General features: G+C 40.4%; 2 protein-coding genes across 7 annotated transcripts in view; both read left to right on the top strand.

Moving 5' to 3' along the window:
• The first annotated feature begins 5,590 nt into the window (after nucleotides 1–5,590).
• Nucleotides 5,591–11,039, top strand: POLR2D (RNA polymerase II subunit D). The gene is made up of 4 exons (XM_067538852.1): nucleotides 5,591–5,812; nucleotides 7,796–7,976; nucleotides 8,486–8,581; nucleotides 9,070–11,039. Exons 1-4 carry the CDS (start codon nucleotides 5,740–5,742, stop codon nucleotides 9,146–9,148), a joined length of 429 nt encoding a protein of 142 aa, XP_067394953.1. The 5' UTR covers nucleotides 5,591–5,739; the 3' UTR covers nucleotides 9,149–11,039.
• Nucleotides 11,040–12,700: 1,661 nt separating this feature from the next.
• Nucleotides 12,701–20,432, top strand: part of WDR33 (WD repeat domain 33) — a 105,628-nt gene continuing 97,896 nt past the window's right edge. For 3 of the 6 annotated variants that reach the window (XM_067538838.1, XM_067538841.1, XM_067538840.1), the window contains exon 1: nucleotides 12,703–12,932. The gene's annotated coding sequence lies outside the window, so the exon portion shown is untranslated. Of the gene's footprint in view, nucleotides 12,933–20,432 lie in introns of all 6 variants that reach the window. The other 3 variants (XR_010918147.1, XM_067538839.1, XM_067538842.1) reach the window with 3 other exon arrangements.

Genomic DNA, 20,432 nt, shown 5'->3' with positions numbered 1-20,432 from the left:
GTCCTGGGAGACTGAAGTGTTCTCCAACTGGTTTATGGATGTTGTTATTTTTGATGTCTGATTTGGTCCATTTATCCTAATTCTAATCCTGTCTGCCAAAGTGCTTGCAACGCCTTCCAGCTTCGCATAATCCAGAAATTTTATAAGCATACTCTCCACTCCATTATTCAAGTAATTAATTAAAATATTAATTAAAATATATCCTGGACACAGGATAGACCCTTGTGGGACTCCACTAGTTACGTCCACTCAGTTTTACAGCTAACCATTGATCACTACTCTTGAGCATGGTTTTTAAACCAGTTGCGCACCCAATTTATGGTAAATTTAATCTAGACCACATTTCCCTCGTTTGCAATGAGATTGTTCTGTGTGACTATCAAAAGCATTATTAAAATGTTGCTGAACTGATACAAAGAGATCTTTAAGAATTAGATATTGTAATCCTCCTATTTTTCCCTCTCTCTGTTATTTTTGCTTTTAAGAAGGTAATGTTTTTATAACAATAATACCAAATGGCATTTACTAAACAAGATTATAGTAATTGCTATTTGTCACTAAATACTGAACAAAAACCAAGTAACTGTGGACTTGACTTCTAGTGGTGAGATTTGTACCTGTGAATTCAAGAAAAGGAAACCACATTTCAAAATAATTTCTGTATATTGGTTTATTTTGATCAAAGAGTATTCCTATCATCAAAATTTCCCAAATTGTACTAAGCGACTAATTGTACTAATTCCAGTAATCTGGGGCAGCACAGCTAGTTGCTACTCAGTGGGCTATTAATTTGTTTCAAATATTAGGAATTGCCTTATTAGATCAGACCAGTGGTCCATATAATTCAATATCCTGTTTCTGAAAGTGGTCAGTACCAGCTGTTGTTTTTTTTCCCCCATTGGAAGTCCCAAAAACAGGAGCAGTAGATCCACTCGTAAATTGTATTTTTAAGTTCTTTAACTTCCTTGTATATGTTTCTATTTTAGGATATGATCTCCAAATCAATATAAAATCTCACTTTTGTCTCGCATTCTTTCTAACCATCATCTCTTTGCTATAAATCTTTTAAAATCTATTCATAAGACCTACCGTTATAGTAATTGTTCTCCCCCCCCCCGAATAGCACATGTTAAAGATGAGCTGCCCTGCCCCCTTTTGTGAATCAATTTTGATTTGCTTCACAGGATGAACAACACTTACCAATGTAATTTTGAATTATATTTATGGGAACCTACAAAAATACAAGAATAAAAAGGCAAGCTCCACTTGAGAATATTCTTATCACTTTGTTCCTATCATTATAGCCTCTTCAGCTGTAGCTATGAACCCTCACAAGTGTGTGGCTTTTTGTTAATCGTTTTCCCACATAGCTGAGTGGAGAGGATACATAGGAAAGAACCATGCAAAATTCATAACTACAACTCCATGAGCTACCTACTGTTCTGAGAAGATTGGTACTCTTGGCAGATTAGTTATCTGAGAAGTTGTCATGATTCCAAGTGTATTCTAAAAGCTTTCCTGATCAAACTGGCATTGACTCTTTTCTTGTTTTATTGTAAACTTAATGGAGATTGTCTAATTTGCCAGATGTTTTAATTCAGTGTTTCTGAATGTCTTTCTAGTTGTGCTATTTAGCAATCTGAATTAGTTTCTAATCAGTGTCTCCACCTCATTCATTTATCTAGATGACATACATTAAACATCTAGACAGGGTGGATTGATTTAAATCATCAAGAGAAAATCATTGATTTAAATCAAGTTTCCCACTGATACTTCTTCACATATTTCTTAAAAAATGGTGAAATCTGATCACTAAAACCTGTTAATTTACAACTCAATACAGCATTTTACAATTTCTAGGAGGGTATACTTTGTGTAATTTTTTAGATAACTTTATTTTTATTAATTTAGGAAATAGAAAATAATACTTATTACTTGTGTCAAACTGCAGATGCAGCAGCAGTACATTAGGAATGGTAAGAACTAAATCACATACAAAACACAATAGCACTTATATTTTATTAAACTAAATCTTAAATGTCGCATAAATGTTTCACATTTGCAATTGTAGCAGTCTCCTGAGTTGCCGGCTGACGACTGTCCTTAAACTTTTTTAATTTTTTTTTTAATTTTCAAATTTTATTAACTCTAACAGACAAGTCATCACAAAACTAAACATATGCTGGCCTTAAAACTACAACTAGCTCTCATCTTCCCCACTCCATGTCATTTTTATTCATAGACTGAAACAAAAATATGAGTTTTCCTGCTTTTTCAAATCCCAGTTGATTTCTTAGCTTTGAGTGAATAATACCAAAAAATGAAAATATTCTCTCTGTGCCTGCAGAGGAAGCTACTGCTGTGAAAAGTTGGCTTAGCAACTGAAGGAACTCTGTTTCAAGGTGCCTGGCTAATGATTTCCACCAATTCAGGGGAGTGACTTTGTTCAAAACATCATCAGTAAACGTACTGTTTAAATGGTTCCGCTCCAGCCCTGAAATTTTCTATGACTGGCATAACTGAGGAGTGATTTTCAGATGCCCATACCCTGGCAGCATCATTGTCTTCAGAAGTTACGCATCTACCTTTATAGCTGGGGTGGAGAATGTTCGCAAGAAAATTAGGTGGAGTTAGTGCTTCAGACATTCATTTCTTTATTGCCTGCAGTTTAACTTTCTGGTGAGGTATTTCTTTCTCCAATGTCTCGAAGTGCCTTCCAAATTTCAGCAGCATCAGCAATGCAGCAACAATTTATCTGAGGTTTGTTTAAGGCTCTGGATATAGGCTTCAGTATACTAAGCATATCGTCTACATTCCTCTTTAACTATCCTATCCACTTCAACAACAATCCTATCCAGCCTGTGTCTTTCTTTGCCTGACTTTAGTCTGCTGAGAAACAGAAACTGAAAGCCTAGAACTTTCAAGAAGCAAGAGCTGGTAGTTAGGCTGGACTGACTAGAGCCATTAATTAATTCATTTTTATGAGACTGTAAGTGTAGGTTTAGCATGTTTGTGATGAAATTTAATTGTAACTGTTATTTTTAAACGAGAAATTTAGTATTTTATTGATTTAAAAAAAATAAAAATCCAATTTAAATTTTAAAAAATCCAATTTTTTAATTAAAAAAAAATTGATTTGTATCCACCCTGCATCTAGGGTTGGTCCCTGCATAACTTCACAGCATACCCTTCTTCAAGCTTTAAATACTTTCTCCTAATATTCTGTAGGAAGCAGCACAGCTTGACAAAGACGAACAGTTAAATTTTCTGGTTCTTTAGAAATAACAGCAACCCATTTTTTTTGCAGGTTGTGGTATGATCATATGAAGTCATACCAGCAGGAGTAGTAATCTCATCGGATCTTGCAAACTAAACTGGATTAGGCTGGGTACATATATATATGGAAAGGCTCCAGGAAAGATAAAACTGTGGTAGGAAGTTGTTAGTTATTCTGTTGGTGGCACTCTTCTGACTCAGCACTGAACTGGCATGATGTGAAATTAGGGGACACTGTGTATAGAGATTTCGTTTTTTGGGGAAACTTAAAACTCAGGTCCTGACTTCTTTTGGTAATCTAAAATCCCAAGGCACTTTTCCCACAAAATTTGGGGAATTAATCACAGTGAATTAGCTAAATTTTAACTTGGGTAGTTACATTTTATCTTTTTAAAATTCTTCCTCTACCTTTACTTGGATGTGAGATTCTTCATTTTCTATCTTCTAATGTTGGGTGGCTAGACACCATGAAACAATTCCTGTATTTCATCTTGTTGGTGGCTATATTTCAATGCACATAGATGTGAATCCTTTATAGTGCATATGCTGTATAAAAATAGAAACACTCTGGGATCATGCTGGGTGAAAAGCCATTCTGTTTGCTGTCATAAAAATGTAGGGCTGAAAGAGACCTCAAGAGGTCAACTTGTTCATTCCCCCATGCAGAGGCAGGATTAAAAGTATACCTAGACCATCAGTGACAGATGTCTGTCTAATCTGCTCTTAAAAAGATGCAGCACTTTGTCTAACTTTTTCCATCTTTCTACTACTATGAACTAATTGTATTTTTCGGTAAGATATTTAGCAGTATTTCTAATGCACCTATCACTGTAGGGTCTAGGTACCACAGATGTAGATACTGCATGAAAATTCTATCTATGAAGTCTTAAATTCTTTTCTACTCCTTTGTTAAAGCTGCTGTTCACAATGGGATATTTTATTATGTTTGTTTTCCTGTAGAATGCACCTGGAACACACTATAGCTCTGGTATTGGAGGAAGACTTGCGTAAACTCTTGCAATACAATTTAGTAGTATCCACTCTCTGGGTCAGCCTGATTTCTAGTGTTAGAGTCCAAAAGCCTAAGATCCACCATTGAGAATAACTTGCCTGCCAGTCCCTGAGAATTTCACCATCAACTAGAGGGACAGGCTACAGTTGCCAATGTTGGCTGGATGTATTCCTGGAGGTTTCATCAAAGACATAATCTTTAATTGAAAATTAATCTTTAATTCCTGAAGCCTCCAGGACAATCCTGGATACTTGGCAACCCTTGGACAGGCAGCATCTCACAATCAACTGCCAGAGATTATTGATATGTGCAATGTGGTCTGTGGCTCTGGATCATCTATCAGAGCAACCAGCAATATCTATATCCAGCTTGGACATAACTGAAAATAGTCTGAAATACTGGTACATACAAATGCTGCTATAACTGACTCACCAACATTATTATAATCTTGCCCTGGAATGAGAGATTAGAAGTAGACACTAGGTGCATATGTCATGGTAACTGAAAGCAATCCATTTTACCTTGGTCAAAAGTGAGCTGATAGATTCACTAGTAGCTTTTACCAACAAAGAAGGATGGTGGGTCCATTTTCCAGCAAGTGGATTTCAAGACCTTTTCCTATGCAACTGAACTATGTCAAGAAAAGTTAGTGGAGATTTGCTTTTTGGAGAGGCTCTCTTTGGTTCACTGAGTTATTTCTGCCACATCAGATGTAAGTGACTGCAGGAAGAAGCAATAGTTGGGTGGGTCTGTGTCTGGGTTAGTCAGTTTCTTATATGAAGTAGCCCAGCTGGTTGACAGGTAGCAACTAGCCAACACTTGGCTGAGGAAGGAGAAAGATCCCTTTGCATCCTTGGTGGCTACTGCGCAGATTACCCAGGTTCCTTGCTGCATTTTGAGGCAAATAAAATAAAATGTCCTTTCTTCAGCGAGCTGGGTGAGAAGTGCGCCCGTTCTCTGACGAGGAGTTGGTGTCTTGCCGATGAGGTTGCGCTCAATGGAGTTGACCCTGTAGTGTCCAGGGTGAGAGAGACTGGCCCTACGTGGCATGCACATGCCACCCCACTCACAGGGAGTTAGCTCTGCCCTGCCTCTGGGCCTGCGTGTCCTGGGGGGGCCCAGCCGTACACCCAGCAGATGCTGGGTCTGCGTCTGGGGGGCTGGGGCAGGCCCATGCTTCTGTGAAGGATACTGGGGACGGGGGCTGGGACTCTTCCGGTCGGGACCAAACTGGGGTCTCTCAGGCTATGCCGTCCGGGCCTCGCCCGGGGTAGAGCGGGAACCGCCGCGACACAACTCGGCTCTCGCGCCAGGGGGCGCCAGCGGCCTCTGGCGGGAGTATCGGGAAGGCGGGTCCGGGCCGAGCGAGCAGACGCGGGGCTCCCGGCAGCCTCCGCTTCCGCGGGGGGGAAGCCGCCGGTGGTGTGTTGGTGTCCGCGCCGGTTGAGGCGATGGCGGCCGCAGGCAGCGAGGCCCGGGCTGCGGACGTGGAGGAGGACGCCTCGCAGCTTGTCTTCCCCAAAGGTGCGCGGGACCCGGACCCGGGCCCGGAACGCGATCAGCGGGGGGCGGAGAGCAGGAGACGGGGGAGATTCCCCAGAGCCGGGGGGCGGAGAGCAGGAGGAGGGGGGACACCCCCCCCCCCGTAGCTGAGGGTCGGGGAGCTGGAGGGGGAGACTCCACCGAGCTGGGGGCGAGAAATCATGGCAGCCACCGGCCTTTTGGACCCAAAGTTAGCTCCCCCCCATTCCTGTATCTGTTTCCCTAAAACATAAAGGACAGTTGGTTCCTGGGCTGAAAGAAGAGTCTGGAAATGGGGGCCACCTTACTGCACTCAGCCCGTGTCAACGCCGTCCGGCTGCCAATTGTCTTTTTAACCTGTGCGGTGCAGGAGACTGCCGGACCTCCTGGGGAATTAAAGCTCCGAGCATGAATCTTCTGCTCTAGTTCTTTATCTGGCTGCAGTGCTTGGCCTCCTGCGCCTTGTCTGGTCCTGAGTTTAACTTGGTAGCTCAGTCACATTTCCCTACCTATTTATCATTACAAATCCCCCTATGTCAAAAGTCTGGGATAATTTGAAAAAGTCATGGACTCTATGACGGCTGTGACAGTAGCTCAGCCATCACTGTTCTAGCTGGCTACCTGATCCCAGCAGAACTAGTACATCGTTGAGGTGTTGTTTAAATGACGTTATGTAATGCTTTTAAATGTATAAAGGAGTATTATTATTATTGCTGTTGTTTGTACCATATTGCCTAGGAGATCTAGTCATGGATCAAGACATCACTCTGATAGGTGCTTTGCAAATATAGAACAAAAAGGTATTCCCTACTCCAAAGAGTTTATACCTCATGTAGAAAACCCTGATCTGTATCAAGCTGACACAGTTGAATTGTCCCTGGGTTTGATGTGAGGAACTCTCATCAACCTTTTTCTTCTCTATGGCCCTTGACACACAGGTATTGCTGCCTGTGAGAATATTTTCAATTTCTTTTGGAAACCAACTGTTTAGGTTTGAAAAGGGATTACAGTTACCCAGTAGGTTCTGTTGAAAATATTCTGAATGAATCTGAAAAAGATAGTATAAATATTAGAAAGAAAAATAAAAGAAAGTATTAATAAAAGGAAGTATAAATATTATTCAAAACACTAATGTTCAAAAAGCTATATTTGTTCCTTAAAGGTGTCCAGAGAAGGGAAATAAATTAGGCTCTTTTTTGCTTCTATGATGTAAATAGAGACCTGAAATATTTGCTATCAGTTTGCTTTTTTGCATTAGAAATTCATGCCCTGTCTAGTCTCAGACACTCTTGATGACAAGAGAACTAGTGAAATGGTGACAGACCAAAAGCTAAGAGAGAGAGAAGTTGATCTATGGAGAGGGAAAAGAATGTCTAGTCAGACTGTTTAAAACTTTGTTTTTGTTAATGTCTATTTAACTTCAAAGACTAACATTTCTAATAAAGGAAGCCTTTGTTAAACATTCAGGATCCTCCACCTTTAATTAAGGTGCCAACAGTAAACATCCCTAAAACCACTCAAAAGCTCTTCAGTAAAACCACAGAACACTTGCCATTCCTGATTTTTCTAAAGTAAAAGAAGTAGTAAAAAAGCTTCTTTTAAAACAAGGTACAAATCCAATTTTTAAAAAAGCCTTTGCATCTTTACACCTTTAATATTTGTCTTTATTTTGGACCTTTGTGTCTAGTGAGTAATATTCATTGCAAAAATATGACTAATTCAAAAGAGAGGGCTGGCAATTTAAACATGTAGGATCAGAAAGTTAAAAATAACTGGAGTGCTATTTGGTATTCTAAATCCAGTTGTGTGGCCTTGCAGGAATTATAGTTATATTTGCATTAGGAATGGCTTCCAGATCATGGAGTACAAGATTTGCACAGCTGTTCCTTCCCCAAACCTGTATCCAAACATGAAACAAAGCATATAGAAATTGGCTTGTTGGTACTTATCCCTCATTCACACTGGTGTTTACTCGCCCGCATACAGAATTTGAAACTGCTGAGACGCTTCTAAATTCAGAAGTGCACATGCTTCTTGAGCATCGCAAACAACAGAATGAGAGTGCCGAGGACGAACAGGAGCTCTCAGAAGTCTTCATGAAAACTCTAAACTACACAGCTCGCTTCAGCCGCTTCAAAAACCGGGAGACCATTGCCAGTGTCCGCAGGTAAGTGGGAGATCCAAGGAAAGATGATTTTATTGGGGAATTTGGTATGTAATGTGTGTGCTGAATTATGAAGTTAAAACACATTAGTTATTCTTATTCCCAGGAGCAGGATTGCCCTAGAGATCTCAGTCATATCCTTTTAGCGAAGTGAAAGACTTGGTGAGGTTCTATTAGAGTGGGTTACAAGAGGCCCCAGATAAGGCCTCCAAGGCCGTTTTGGTATAAATATTTATGTGACAGCAGATTGTGGTAGATAGAAAGGGATTTTCTAGTCCTTTCTCTTTTGGGAGCTTCTGGGGTTATTGTGTGTAATTTTTTTTCTTACTTGCAATAATGGGGTTGTATTAATAATAATTAAAAAGAAATGCTGCTCTTTTTCTCATCCTCATTCCTTGTTCATAGTTCCATCACCACCATGTCATCAGTTCAGTTTCTCTTACATTCTTTTCCTTTCCTCTGCTTTTTTTACTCCATTTTACCTATATTCTCACCATCTTCTTTTTCTGCAGTTTGTTGCTCCAGAAAAAGCTCCATAAATTTGAATTGGCATGTTTGGCTAATCTGTGTCCTGAGACAGCTGAGGAGGCTAAGGCTTTGATTCCCAGGTGAGAATTTATGTCCCAAGTTTTATGATTTATGGGTTCTAAGATGCAGGAATAAGGGGAAAACTGGGCTGACCTGTTGTTCTTCCTTTGTACCCAGAGTTTCACAGCCACAGTGGGTTGGCCTACAAAGCACAATTCTGCACGGCGCCAATCAGATATCTGTGTTAAAGCCTGGACCTACCCATGCCTGAATGTGATACCCTTTTAATATCATCACCTTTTCCCTGATAAGTTTCAGGACGAGGAAGAAATGTATTTGGTTTGCATAATTGAGTATGGAGGCACATGAGAGCTACAACATAGGGCTTCAGTGTCGTCTGTGTATTGTAACACAGGAGGAGGTGCAAGATTTTGGCTAAATGGTGGAGTGCTAGATGGTACCAAAAATGTGTGAGACGCTGGTGTAGAAACATGAGCAAATTCTGGATATGAAAAGTGAAAGCACAGGGAAGAGGCTTGTTTCTATCATTACTGTTCTTATCTTGCAGCCTAGAGGGCCGGTTTGAAGATGAGGAGCTACAGCAGATTCTTGATGACATTCAGACCAAACGAAGCTTCCAGTATTAGGACTAATTACCAGTTCCCATTATGAAAAGAAAGATCAGAGAATTTCAAATGTTTCTCTGCACCCCAGACCAATCTAGCTAGCTCCAGGACAGAGCAAAGAGAGTTCCTGATGCAGAATACTTCAGCCTTGTGTCCCACACAGATGTGTTTAAACTGAGGACCACTCCTTTTTACTTGTTGAATATTGTAAACTTGGCAAAGACTCATTTATGGTGAGAGCCATGGAATCCTGGAAAATCCTGTCTAGGTGGTTTCAGTACTTGTTTTCCCCAACTCCCTGTCCCTGCCATCAGAATCTTCAAAGTGTTTCTGGTTACAGGCCCTAGAATAAGCATAGGTGTGATTCTTGTTTCTTATGAACTCCAGTTGCCTAAGATGGAAAAATTTTGTTCCTGTTGGTAGTTGGAAATCTTAGTAGTTTGTAGAATCAGGGTTAATAAGATTCTGCTTCTGCTTCATTTGATATGCTTGTTCAAGAAGGGTTTTTTCCCCTTCAAGAATGTATCATTGTTTAGTTTGAATTAAAATGTGATGTTTCTAATTATGTTCCTATGCTTTATAAATATTATCAGATTCATGCCAACTTTAACTATTTAAGTCTTATTGAGAAACAGTTTGACCTGGAAGGAGGATATAGTGTCTGGGCAGAAAGGAGGAAGATAGTATCCTTGGTCCAAACATCATTCGTGATTATTACTACAAATGAATATAAATGTGCAGAATTGTATACATATTTTGATGGAGGGAGAGAAATGTGACACTCCAATTATTAGGCTTTTTTGGAAACTTAACATCCATATCCATAGTGTTGAAAGATCATGTTGCTTTATAATAGCTGCCAGAGTTAACTTGAGTAACAATTATTGGTTCAGCAGGAGTAACATAAGTCATTCCTTTTAATATTATTATGTCTCCTTGAATCCAGAAAATCAAACATTAACCACAGTAATTTCAATTGGGTCAGAATAATAAGAAAAGGTAACACAGGAGTGAGTTCTATTATTTTATATGCTCCATCCAACTCATTTCAATCTTAAATTCAATCTCAAGCTGCAGCTGTCATCAAACAAGTCTTTTATACTCTGCTTTACAGGATGTTTCTTTGACTGCCTCAATTAAATGAAAATACTGATATTTAAAAAACAAACTGTGGTATCTTAATAAGAACTTACTTTCAGAATCCTTACCTCTTAGCCTCATTAGTTTTGGTGGTAAGGAAGCACTAACTAAATCATTTAACTTCTTGGACTCATGTTTGTTTTAAATTTGTATAATTAGGTGTGACTTGTCTCTTGTTGGTATTTAAAAATAAGATGGGAGGCTTTAGAGAATAAATCTAACAGCTTTAGTGAGCTGGACCTGATCCCACAAGGCTTACATCATCCTCTGCTAATAGACTGATAACTACCAAACATTGCGATCCATAATAACTTAATTATGGCTACCACTTTTCAGAGAAGATCAGCAGTTATAAAACAGATAAGATGATGGGAAGAAGACCTCTTAGATCAATAAAACCTCTGTGAACTGCTATTGTATGGTAGAACTGAACACATCATAAAGGAGTTGATAATACTGAGTAGCAAGAGTGTTATCCAAATATGAAAATTATTTGTTCAGGGCTAATTTATTTTAGAAGTGTTGTGACCCATTGAATTATATATAGCCAGATCAAATGATAAATTCAATGCACAATAGAAAGAATAATTTCAATTACTCCAATATATATATAGTTCCTAAATAATCTGAAACACTGCTCAAGAAGAAGACTGAGCCATCTATGTGGACAGCTCATTAAAAACCTTTGATCAGTGTATCATTATGGTCAAGATGGGGAAAAACAGTATTTAAAATATGCCATTATATAAATAAATGTCGTGCCCCCATCTGGTATACAGTTTTGTTCACCTTCTCTTAAAAAGGATATAGGAGAAATAGAGGGGGGTTAAAAACAATGATCCAAGGCATGGAAAGCCTCCGATGTGTAGAAAAATTAAACAAAACTGTCCCATATTATTTTCAAAACAGACATAAGAGACAGGCTGGAGATATACAAAATGTTATAGAAAAAGTAAATAGCACTCATCTTTGTTTACCATTTCTTCTAATACAAGAACAAAGGGACATTCAATGAAGTTGAAAGGCAGCACATTTAAAAATGATACAATGAAATAGCTTTTTATGGTACAAGCTGTAGAGCTTGTTTCCACAAAATGCTGTAGCCAGTCAGGAGCTTAGTAACATATTCAAAAGAATTATACCTCTATATGAATAAAAGCATCCACAGTTGCATTTTGTGTGTGTGTGTGCGGGGAGGGGGAAGGGATAGTGCATAAACCAATCTCTTCATTGATGAGCTGTGGGAAGACACTGGGTGTTCTATAATTATTTGTAAGGAGGATTTCTTGCACCTTTATCTTAAGCATTTCGGGACAGTGTGTGGCACTAGATACTGAACTAGAGAGAGACTTCTGATCTGGTAAATCCTATATAATATTTTTACCTCCCATGATTGCTCACTGTGCCACTATTCTAATCCATAGGCTGCTGCCAATGTGTTTGGCAGATACATTTTTCTGCATTTATCAGGAGTTATAATTGCTCAATACAGTTTAACTTAAAACACACAACCAAACCAACCCACCAGTAAGGGAAGAGAAAACTGAAAAAGATTAAGGTATCAAAAATCCCAAAATGTGAAAGGGGGATTCTTTTTGCTGGTCCTCAAATCTATTTATACTGCTTCCTATGGCTGCTTATATCTTTAAAAAATCCCCTTATTTTAAACAATTGCATTATTTGCTATTGTTAATAATGCTTTGGATATTAAAACTGATCATTTAAAAACCTGTTTACTTTTTGTTTTTTGTGCTTTTTACTTTTAACATCTGCCTTTGATTTCCATTGTCCCAGCCCTGTGAAGTCAGGTTTGCTCTTTATCAGTTTCATTCCCTGAAGGCTGAGATGTTTGGGTTATATACAGTGGTGGAGGAGGGATGGGGATATTGATTTAGAATTTAATTTCCCATGTGACTCTAGTCTAGTCTGAAAGTCTCTTGATCAGGGATGCTGAGAGCCATTGAACCAAACTATAAACCCTATATACAATGGTAATCACTTCAAGCTAGGGTAGCACCCCTAGTTTCAGCACCTATGCTCTCAGGCTGTTGGTTACTGCCCTCCCCCAGCCGCTCAATATTGTTGTCAGATTCCAGTGGTTCCCCCCTCCAGTCCTCGTGCCAGCAGCTGCAGGTATGAATGGGTGAGATAGAGTATGTTCCTTGCGCGAGCCAGCCAAGGGCGGGAACGAGTGAGGCCCACTGCGGGCTCCGACTCCTTGCACGCGTGTGCGAAATCGTGACCACTCCCCCTTCCCCCGAGCACGGCCCACACGCGGCTCTTCTCTCTACGCATACGCGGACCTTACGCCTGCGCGCTCCACTCTAGCTTTGCCTACATCCGGTTGTCCCCGTCTCTTTGCAACTGCGTATATACCCGCGTGACGCACAGCCGGGTCCCCCCTACGCTTGCGCAGAGGCGGGCCTGCCCGGCTGCCGCTGCGTCTGTGCCTGCCGGGCCGGGCCGGGCCCAGACCCTCCCCCGGCGCCCTGGAGCGTGCTGACGTAGAGCGCGTGCACCGCCCCGGCCCGGTGTCGTTGGAGGCGAAGATGGCGGCGGGTGGTCGTGGTGGGGGTTCATGAGGCAGCGGCTTCCGGGCCCGGGAGAGCGCGGAGAGCGGCGCGGCAGTGGAGTCTGCTGGCGGGGATAAGAGAACAGCCGGACGGTGAGTGCAGCTGGGTGACTGGCCGCCTGGGGTGGGGCTGTGCGGCCGAGCGGCGCGGCTCCCTCCGCCATTTTCAGGCAGAGTGAGGCCGGGAAGAAGAAGGGGGCCTAGTGCCTGGGTCGGTCGGGGGAGCGGGGAGCCCCTGAGGTGGGAATGAGAGCGGGGCCTGGAGAGGATGGTAGAGACTTAGGGTCGGGGCACGAGGCGACGGGAAACCCAGGGTCTGGAGCGGGCTCCTGGAGAGGCAGCTGGAAGTAACACGAGAGCTTGTGTGGGGAGGGTGGGCCCAGCGCCCCTGGACAGGAGTTTTTGGTTCACCTCTTGCTGCCGTTGATTTAGGTGACCCCCATGACTGTTGGATGTTATTTGTGCTATTAGATCTCCGGCACATGTAATAAATACAACCATGTATGGCTGGGACTTGTTATAAGTTTATTTTGCAGCATACATCAGATTTAATCACAATATGATCTGTCCCTGTGATTTTGCTGACCCAGACTTATTCTTTGGGTATCAAAACTAGCTGATCCAGTAAAATCAGAGCTCTCATCATTTTATAGGGAGCAGCCATTACAGTTTGGTTTCCCCTGGAGTTAGATTGTATTTCTCTCTTTGATAATTTATGACTTCATGTTATTACTTCTTGCTGTGATTAAATAGCTGTACATTCCTTGTGACACTACTCTGTATTTGTATACTATCTCTTATCTGATCCTATTAGAATGTATTACAAAATCTGATTTAGGTAAGTAGTCCTACACCCTATTTTTCTGTATTTAACCAAATCCTGAATTAATTTCCTAATCAAAAGTCTGGTTCTGGAGGGTATTTTTCTGTCAATGGGTAGAGCTGAAGCAGACCAGAATCTTCTATTCTTGCTTTCTTTCCTGAGCTGAAGTTTTGATGAATGCTTTCTGACATGAAGTACTAAATAAATCTTTGAGGGGAGAGATTCAAGAGCATGAACAGTTTTTTATCCCCAATTCTATTAGATTGTATTTCTTTATCTGACAGACTTCATTAAAATTTTAAGAGTATTTTAACCTTTTGTTATAAATAATTTCTGAATCCCTCTCCTGTGAACACTTAGCCTTATTGACCTGTGGACCACGTCATCTTTAAGTGGGTTTACTGATCAACAACTTGTTACACACTGTCGAACGATTTAAGCGCACACTTGTATGTAAATGAGTCAGAACAAACTACAGGCTCATTGCTATTTATCATTTCACAGAAGTCTTTATTAAAAAAATAGTTGCAAGATTAATCCTGCATTTTAGTAATTGATTTTGTGTTCAAATATATAAACTTCTGTTGGTTTTCTAATAAACACCACTGAACTAATGAAATACTTGGTGTTAATTTAAGTTCTTTCACTTATAGTGGTCTTTTGTATCCATCTTTGACTAGTAGATATCTGGTAAATTTTCCAAACTGTGTTTTTAAATGCTGGACAATAGAATATTTACATTGTATCTTTAAGTTTTAATTATGTGGGTCAGTCATATTTTAGTGCAGGGATTTAAGGTTTTATAAAGCTGAGTAATGTTAGAAATATTGAATGTGTTCATGACATTTATAAAAATCAGGTTTTATTGAGATTTAAAATCTCCCTTGCTATTTTTTTCAGTCCAGGTACTGCAGCATTGTGCTAGTACATGAAAACTGGTAAGAGAAACCTGCTAGGTTTTTTTCATTGTCCAAGGTTAGTGTAAAAAGTAAACATCAGCAAAGAAATGGAAATTGGACTTTAACAATGTTCAGTTTTAATCTAACCGATTGGTAGAGCAGTTAAGATTTTAACCTTTAGCAAAGTTTTAACATGATTTTACTTAGTTTTTCCTCTCTTCCCTATCCTGATGAATACTTGATGGTTGGAGCATAAACAAAATTGATTTACAGTAGAACCTCAGAGTTACGAACACCTCTGGAATGGAGGTTGTTCATAACTCTGAAATGTTTGTAGCTGAACAAAATGTTATGGCTGTTCTTTCAAAAGTTTACAACAGAACATTGACTTAATACAGTTTTGCTATGCAGAAGAAAAATGCTGCTTTTCCTTTATTTTTTTTAGTAGTTCGTTTAACACAGTACTGTACTGTATTTTGGTTTTTTTGTTTTATTTCTGCTTCTGCCGGATTGCATACTTCCAGTTCCAAATGAGATGCGTGGCTGACTGGTCAGTTCGTAACTCTGGTTTTCGTAACTCAGGTTCTGCTGTATTTTACTGTCCCTCAAACTTTTTATGTATTTTTTATATGTATTCAGTTTATCTGAATTTAGAGCCACCTAGTGTTGGCAAGGACTCAGAATAGTGTGAAGTCCAAGTTCACGATATTCTTACTCCTAGGCTTACAAAAACAATTCAAAATTTAATTGAATGCCAATTCTGGTTTAATCTGCATTCCACATTCTGTTTGTAGTTGTAGTCCTGTTGTGAAACTTGTAGTATATTATATGGGGACATAGCATGTGTGTACAGCATACCTCCTTTCCTGCTGATCTGTTATGTAACTTTACCATTGCTAATACCAGACATTCTTTAACATAAATTGTTGTATGCAGCATTTTTTACTTGAAATGTTATCTGAAATTATAGTACAGAGGTGCATATTGACAGTTTGAAGGTTGTGGTGGGATGAGATGAAATCTGAATGTCTAATGTTATAGCAGAAACAGGCACATTTTTGGGAAGGGTGGGGAAGTAAGGAATGGGACAAACACTTCAGGCCTATATATGTCTGAGAAACAGAACCTATCACCAGCCTAATATTTTTGTCCTTTGAATGCCGCCTGTAACCTACTGATTTGAAAATCTTAAAAACTTTGTTAAAAAAGAAGCCCTCTAGCACAGTGGTCCCCAACATGTGGCCCAGGGTCCAAAAGTGGCTCGCGGGGTCTTTCAAAGTGGCCTGCCACTCCCCTCCTGCTGACTGAAGAAGGGAGCCGCCGCCCAAGGACCCAGGCGGAGCGCGTTACTGTGGGGCTACAAGACCAGTGCAGTCTGCTTGCTACAGCCAAGGGGACGGGAGATCAGCGCTCCCCTCCCCATGGCTGTAGCAGGGAGCACGGCAAAGTACTCCGCCTGGGTCCATAGGTGCTGGGGTCACTGCTGGAGCTGGAGGGAGGGGAGCACTGATTTCCCGTCCCTGTGGCTGCAGAAGGGAGCCACTGCCTAGGGATGCAGTTGGAGCGTGCAGGGCTACAGGACACGTGCAATTTCCCTGTTGCAGCCAGGAGGACAGAAGATCAGCAAGGAGGCAGCCTCCTTACTGAACTCCTTCCATCCGGCTGCAGTGGGTCGGGGGGAGGGAGGCTGCTGGTGGATCAGCCTGGACCTACTATGCTTGAGGAGGGGGGCAGGACTCTAAAAATCAAGTGCAGGCCAAACTGTAAGGCACTAGCAGGCCACCCACCGTGACTTAGCTGCCATGCCATGTGCTTCAGTGTGTAGTGACAGTCACTCGTCTACACTAGTTCTTGGTCTGTGAGTGTGTGACATACTGTGAGTAATTTATAGGTGTAAAATAGTGAATGTAAAATTGAGCACAATAGCATCAAAATGTTTACTTTAAACACGTAGTGATTTGTAGTCCTTAATGGTGTATACGTCAATACATATTTCATGAGTTGATAGAATGGTGGCCCTTCATGGTTGTAAAAATGGTGTTTGTGGCCCTTGAGCGAAAAAGGTTGGGAACCACTACTCTAGCATTTTGTAATAGTTCAAGCACATCTGGGACCCAGAAGTTTCAGTCCTGGGCTTGCCACTATTGACTCACTATGTGTCCTTGAGCAACTGTCCATTTTCCCATTTCTCAGATGGGTATAATACCATATCTAGCTCAGATAGTTAAGGATTACAATTTGTAAAGCCCTATGTAAATGCGAAGTGGTACTGCAGTTTAGAAAAGACCTATTTTATGCTTTAAAACTAACCATACAAATAATGGTCAGTTTATCTGCTTTCTCTATACCAGTAGTTCCCAACCTTTTTGGCTCGAGGGCCACAGATATAATTTTTACAACCCTGAAGAGCCACCAGTCTCTGCCCCCCCACCCTACTGCAGCCAGATGGAAGGAGTGATCTCCCATCTTCCTGGCTGCAGCAGGGAAACCATATGCATCTTGTAGCCCCGTGTGCTCCACCTGGGTCGCTAGGCAGTGGCTCTCTTCTGCAGCCAGGGGGATGAGAGATCAGTACTCCCTTCCTTCTGGGTCCAGCAGGTATCCTAGGGACACAGGTGGAACGCTCTGCCATGCTCCCTTCTACAATTGGGGAGAGGAGCACTGATCTCCCTTCACCTTAGCTGCAGCAAGGAGCCTGAACCGGTCTTGTTGCCCCATGGCAACACTCTCCATCTGCGTCCTTAGGCATTGGCTTCCTTCTGCAGCCAGAGGGAGGGAGTGGCAGGCCACTTTGAAAGACCCCGTGGGCCACAGGTTGGGAACCACTGCTCTATATTGTCTCTTGTAGCAAACTGCTTAAAAAGGAGCTAGTGTGGGTCTGAATGATGTCTATAAATGCACAATGGAAGCAAACTACAAAAACACTCTGGCCTATATAGGAAGTGATATAGATCTAATAACTCTCAGGATATATCTGCATTACTGATTCTACAACTGAGCTGCTGTAGCGCCATAGCTACGGTTAAGTTTCTGTCATGGGTATTTTTAGTAAAAGTCAGGGACAGGTCATGGGCAATAAACAAAAATTCACCTGAGCTGAGACCTGTCCCTGACTTTTACTAAAAATACCCTTGGGGAGAGGGGAAAACAGAGCTTTCAAGGTTGGCAGCTGCTCCAGCCCTACCCTAGAAGTCATGGAGGACCCAGAAAGTCACAGAATCCATGACCTCCATGATCTCTGTGACCAAATTGTATTCTTAATCATAGCAGAGACACTTGCTGCAGCAACAGAAGGGGATTTTCTGGTGCTGCAGTTAATCCATCCCCTTGAGAGGTGGTAGTTTAGTAGAATTATTCTGTCAACCTTAGACCTAGCGGTGTCTATACCTGGGTTTAGGATGGCTTAACTCCTAATTTTTCACACTCCTGAGTAACGTAGCTAGGTCAACCTAAATTTTGGATGTAGACCAAGCCTTACACTCAGACTGGGATTTTCAAAGGAACCTAAGGGAATGAGGTACCCACATCTTCCTAACTCCTGTAGGCTCCTTTGAAAATCCTAGCCAGATTACTTAGAATATTTTAATTAAAGGCTATATATCTTGGTGTTGGAAAAAACATGTAACTTAAAATAAAACCAAATTTCATTATATTCTGGAAGCTTGTCCATTAAGATGTCTTGTAATGTCCCTGCCAAGTGGGGAAAATGAGGGTAATACAAATACTAATTTGAATAAGACAAAAGAAATAACTTAGTTCGCCAATGTTGAGAAACCTCTTAAGTATACTTTGTTTAAAGAACTTCTCAAACTTCATCATTTGAAGACTAAATATGTTCCTATGGAATCTTATTGAGATCACAAAGGGAGGACTTTGGGAACATTTAAGCAATAGTCCTATTCTAAGCAGTTTTGTAACGAGGCAGGTTGTCCACCAACTATGTAAAGAAACTGGTAGGACTAACATTTTTTAAGTGTGACTAAACTGTACTGTAAACTATGAAGAGAAATGTTATCCCTAAAATGGTTTCAACTGTAGTACACACAGGACTTGAATCAAATAATTGTATAAAAATATTCTTATACACAAATATATAAAATAGTAGTAGTTTTGTGGTTCTTCCCACCCAAAAATAAATTTCCATCTTCCCATTCTTGTCTGTTTTTGGTTTTGTACATACTGTACCAGGCCATGTCTACCTATATTTTCGCAGTACAGAAGGAGAATTTCCTTTTCTTATCTTCCTTTTCATTTTCTAATCCAGATATAAACCTTCCATACAGTACTATTGTTACTAAATCCAAACATATTTTTAATTCAATTTGTTTTGGAGACATGTGCTTCAAAATGTAATACTATATTAGTTTGCAGTGCAGTTGTAGCTGTGTTGGTCCCAAGATATTGGAGAGACAATGTGGGTGAGGTAATTATTTTTTATTGAACCAACTTCTGCCACTGCAAAATGTAAAGTGGAATTGTAATCCGTAACCCCCGCTTGTTGTCCTATGACTGCAGAGGTGTTTACTGACCACTCTACCTTGAGTGGTCCCTTACTATATGTACTAACTACTTTTGCTAAACAATCTGTTGCAGCTTGCATTTTGCTGTGACAATGGGAGTATCTTTCCCAGACCTGAAGAAGAGCTCTGTATGGCTTGAAAGCCTGTCTTCTTCACCAACAGAAGTTCGTCCAATAAAATATATTACCTCACCCATAATATATTAGTAAGAGCGTGCACATATTTTGTCATGGATTAATTGTGGTTCTCTAAAAGAAAACTAAATGTAATGTTCTCATCAGTACATTTCACTATAAGGAATAAATTACTAATTTTTATAAAGCTTTTTAAATAGTTTTTAAAAAACCACAGGAATCTGCTTGGTTGACAGTTGGTGTGGACTAGAATGTTGGGAACTTCTTTCCCTTGTTTGTGAGCTAAATTTAAAAATGTAATGGACTTTTTGCTTAATTTAACAGTTTTGCTTAAAACAAATCAGACTGCATCATCTGCAGGGAAGTATCAGTATAGTATCTGAGACGATTGATTATAGACTTAATTAATATATAACAGGTCTTTTAGCACATATTTAACCAAGTTAAAAGTAATGGTTGCAATTTTTTTAAGGTGATTAAGTTAAATCTTCTTTAAATATTTATGAATAGCTTTTTTTGATGCTCTTCTCAGCCCCAGTCTGGTAGATTGGTCATAGTTTTGAAAGTGAAGAATGAAGAAGAGTCCATTCTAAACTACCCAAATTGGATCTTGAGAACTATCCTGGAGGTCCCAGTAGTGGGAATTTGTCGTCAGCACCTGTTGGGATTGGACACCTAATTTATATGAGGCTTTTTCTTGTAGGTTGTTTTCCAAAATGTCTTAAATGAGGATGACAAATGATAAAGAAAGAAGAGATCCTTTTACTTAACTGAAGGCAAACTCTTTCCCTTAGGGTTACTGACAGAAGCAGAGAGCTTCAAGAGCAATGGCTAGCTGACATCTCCAAGGCAGGCTGATTTGAAAGTAGAAAAGAAGAATGTCATGGGACTTCAGGCCTGCCAAGAACATAAAGTTGTTGGGATTGAAGCTCCCCAGTGGCAGGTTACGTCCCTTCTAAATTGTCATTTCTTAGGGAAACTATCTTCCTGTATTTGGGGAAAATCCTCTATTAAACTACTGATCTTGCAAATTTTTGGGTGGGGATTGATTACACAAGACCTTTGTAAACTTGGGCCACCACTATGGATTTCAATGAAGTATAATTTTGCCACCTACCTAAATTAGCTTGACATTTTGTATCATACATTTTACTGTTTAGTAAAGCTTAAATCTAGTCACCGAGCAGTATGGCATATACAAAATATTATATGTATTC

Source organism: Emydura macquarii, unplaced genomic scaffold (genome assembly GCF_026122565.2).
Source record: "Emydura macquarii macquarii isolate MOO-44397 ecotype Brisbane River unplaced genomic scaffold, CSIRO-AGI_Emac_v2 contig_499, whole genome shotgun sequence".
Lineage (NCBI taxonomy): Eukaryota > Metazoa > Chordata > Testudines > Chelidae > Emydura > Emydura macquarii.
The sequence above is the reverse complement of the archived record's forward strand: the minus strand, read 5'-3'. Positions and strand labels throughout refer to the sequence as shown.